Source organism: Acanthisitta chloris, unplaced genomic scaffold, assembly GCF_000695815.1.
Source record: "Acanthisitta chloris isolate BGI_N310 unplaced genomic scaffold, ASM69581v1 scaffold1325, whole genome shotgun sequence".
Taxonomy (NCBI): Eukaryota; Metazoa; Chordata; class Aves; order Passeriformes; family Acanthisittidae; genus Acanthisitta; species Acanthisitta chloris.
In genome coordinates, this window is record NW_008675137.1 from 20,875 (window position 1) to 24,421 (window position 3,547).

General features: G+C 56.4%; 2 protein-coding genes across 2 annotated transcripts in view; one reads left to right on the forward strand and one right to left on the reverse strand.

The window, feature by feature from the left end:
- Nucleotides 1-162, forward strand: part of LOC103803043 (collagen alpha-1(XVIII) chain-like) — a 17,017-nt gene extending 16,855 nt beyond the window's left edge. The window contains 1 exon segment of the mRNA XM_009075577.1: nucleotides 22-162. Coding sequence (XP_009073825.1) covers nucleotides 22-162 — 141 coding nt within the window.
- A 1,434-nt stretch (nucleotides 163-1,596) lies between these two features.
- The window catches only part of SLC19A1 (solute carrier family 19 (folate transporter), member 1), a 2,987-nt gene continuing 1,036 nt past the window's right edge, over nucleotides 1,597-3,547 (reverse strand). Inside the window, 5 exon segments of the mRNA XM_009075578.1 lie at nucleotides 1,597-1,694; nucleotides 1,697-1,751; nucleotides 1,850-1,991; nucleotides 2,074-2,266; nucleotides 2,897-3,547. The exon segment at nucleotides 2,897-3,547 is cut by the window's right edge and continues 88 nt beyond it. Coding sequence (XP_009073826.1) covers nucleotides 1,597-1,694; nucleotides 1,697-1,751; nucleotides 1,850-1,991; nucleotides 2,074-2,266; nucleotides 2,897-3,547 — 1,139 coding nt within the window.

A 3,547-nucleotide genomic window follows, 5' to 3' on the forward strand; every position in this document is an offset into this window, starting at 1 on the left:
GATAGCTACTGTGAGACGTGTCGGACGGAGGAGCGTGCCAGCACCGGTCAGGCTTCCTCACTTGCCTCCGGAAAACTGCTGGAGCAGGCAGCCAGCAGCTGCCAGCAGGCCTTCATCGTCCTCTGCATCGAGAACAGCTTCATGACCGCCGCCAAAAAGTGACACCCGCCCTTCCGTCCCCTGGGTACCCCCCACCTCCCCAGGGAGGGTCGGGCCAGCCTGAACCCAGCACTCCTGGGGTACTCAGCCCCCTCCACGCACCTGCTCTCACCCCAGAGGGTTTTCTTCTCCCACAGACCCGAAGCCAAAGAGTATTGCCATGGCCCCTGCCCTGGATCGGCAGGGGCTCCCTTCCTCATCTTCTTCCTCTCACTCCATTCTAACTCCTAGTATTTAACCACTTCGGTTTGTTCCCTCACCTGCTCAGATGCTCATTTCAGGGTGGCTGGGTGGGAGGATGCTTGGCAGGCAGATTTTAGCACTGCCATGCAGGGTATCCTCCCCAAAAGCCTAGGAAGTTCTCTGACCAGCCTCCCAACCCCCACACTGTCCTCACCAGGAGCTTGGGGTTGGACCCAAATCCCTACTGCTGGGGCCAGGGGTCTCCTCCAGACAAAACCCCAGCATCTCATGCAAGGGCCTATCCCATGGTGGTGCCAGGGCTTCCTTAGATGGTTTCAGTCCTCCCCAGGTAAGGACCATCCCATCATAATCTCACCTCCACCTACCAGCCAGCAGAGCTCTGGTGGGGGTCTGGTCTCTTCCCATACCCTCCACACACTCTCGGGACCTCCAGCCGTGTCCCCACACCCCAGGTACAGCCACAGCCAGCCCAGCACAGGTACTGGGATGACTGGGTGGCCCCATGCATGCCCAGGTGTGCCCTCGGCGTGTGTTTACATGTGTGTGTGTGTTGAGCAGGTGTGGTACCACAGGCAGGCACTGCTATCCCCACTCCCTGTGCCACCTTTGCTGGGCTCAAAGGGTGAAGGCGCAGCAAAGCTGGTTGGAATTGGTGTGGGCAAATCCAAGGTGCTACAGAAAAAAACAAAAAAAAAGGAAGAAAAAAGAGAAATCTGTAACTAGCTTTTTTTTTTTTTGTTATTGTATGGAAATTATTACCATAAAAGCTGTGCGAGTCACATGGTCTCTATTTCTTACAGTCTACTGTATTTTGTATAATTAATGCAATTTAAAGCCTGTGGATCTTTATATTATTTTTGTCATCGATTGTGTCCTATAAAACATTTTCTAAAGGCACTGAATAAAGAAACATCCTCTTGTAGCCTGGTTCTGTGCTGTGATGGGGATGCAGCAGGATGGGAGCTCCACTCATATCACTTCATGGTACCCACGGGTGGCACCATGGGAATCCTGCCCCTGCTCTGTTTGGGGATGGGGAAGGGGCACAGCCCTGTCCCCACGGAGCAGAAAATGTGCTCCAAGGGTTATATCCTCAATGGACCAGCACCAAGGACCAGCAGTGGGACAGGAGACGAAGCACGTGACAATGATGATGCTCACTTAGGGAGCCAAGAACTAACCATGGTGTCATGGTGCCAGCACTCAGGCTTGCACAGTGCCTGCCTCCAGGCTTTACTCCTTTGCTGGAATCTCCACGGGAAGCTGGCACAGCTCATTGGCCAAGGCTGGCTCTGCTGGCTGCTTGCGGTGGCTGTGCCGGATGCCTACACTGAAAAAAACAGGTAGACCACAGCCAACAGTGTGAAGTAGCCAAAATACACATAAAACTGCAAGAGAGGAGGGGGAGAGAATGACACTTGGAGCCCTCCCTTCATCCCACACCACTCAGGGGCCACCCCCATCCTAGGTGCCTCCCCATCCCTACCTGGGGATGCACGGATAAGCCCAAGCCCCTCTTGTCAGCCACGGTGATGGTGATGATGGTCTTCAGCACGGCTGCAAAGAAGGTGTTGACCCCGAAGACCAGAGCACAGAGCTCTTTGGAGAGAGAGGTAGCGATCTGGAAACTGGGAAAAATGGAAGCACTCGTGAGCCCCTGGTATCAACCCAGCTGCCAGGGTGGGAGCAGGTCCCCGGGGCACCACGCACATGGCAATGGGCACCAGGAACTGGTAGGAACCGCGGAAGAGGACGTAGGCAACATAGCACAGCCAGATGTTGGTGGTAGAGTTCATGAGCAGAAGCAATCCCGCCTGGAATGCTGTCACCACTCCAATCACCAGCTCTGACCACAGTGTCCAGCGGATCTTCACATAGCCGGCGGCAAAGGAGGCAATGGCCCCTGTAGAGGGATGAAGGATACTGTGAGCACTTCAGGGATGACCTGTCCTAGGCTGGGACCCAGCCCAGTGATGATCAGGTCATCGCTAACACCAAACCACCCCCGGGATCCCGTAAAATTCCTTAAGGAACACCATTCCTGAGGGATGCAGTGGGATGGAATGTTCCCCACCCCCAGCATCCCCACTGTACCAAGCGATTCCCAGGGGATGCAGCGGGACAGGGGCATTCCCCCAACAGGTGTCCTCAGCTATTCCCATGAGATGCAGAAAGACAAGAGGCACCTCTTGCAACCCTGGTGTCCTCAGCCATTCCCAGCAGATGCTGTAGAATGGGGGTGTCTTCTTGCATCCCTGGTGTCCCTAGCCATTCCCAAAGAATGCAGCAGGATAAGGGCGGCCCCAGCCATTCTGAGAGGATGCAGTAGGACGGGAGTGTCCCTCTCATCCCTGGTGTCCCCAGCCATTCTCAGGGGACACAGCTGGATGGGCATGTCCCCAGCTATTTCCAGGGGATGCAACAGGACAGGGGTGTCCCCTTACATCTCTAGTGTCTCTAGCCATTCCCAGGGGATGCAGCAACATTGGGGTGTCCCCCTGCATCTCCAGCATCCCATCCCAGGCAAGCTTACCCAGCAGAGTGGAGGCAGCATCCACCCCTCCGTTGTACACCTGGCGGTTGTCCGTGGTGGGGTATATCTCAGTCCACAGGATGTGCGCATTGTACAGCATCAAGTAGTACCCAGCCGAGTTGAAGACCCACCACAAGGACCAGAGTCGGAGCTGAGGCTGCCTGGTCAAGGCTACCACCTCCTGCAGCATACGGCACAGCACTGCATCCCGCCATCCCCGTGCCACTCCATCACCATCCCCACCCGCCATCCTGTCCAGCTCGGTGGGCAGAGTCCCGTCACCAGCACTCCTGGAGCGGTTGAAGAAGAGGCTGCGCCGCGGCCGCTCAAGGAAGAGGGTGAGGACAAGGCCAAAGCTGACAAAGCCCAAGGAGACGTAGTTGAGGGTGAGGAAGGAGATGCTGCCCAAGGTGACGCAGAGCTGGCCCAGCACTGAGCTGGTGAAGACACCCAGGAGGACAGCAGAGCGGGAGTAACTGGCCATCCGCTGGTAGCGAGACGGGGTGACGAGGGAGAAGATGTAGGAGGAGTAGGCGATGCGGGCGGCCATGGTGATGCCATAGAAGAACTCCATCAGCTGCATGGCCAGCACAGATGTGCCAAACACCAGCAGCAGCCAGATGGAGATGTGGCTCAGGCTCTGCAGCACCA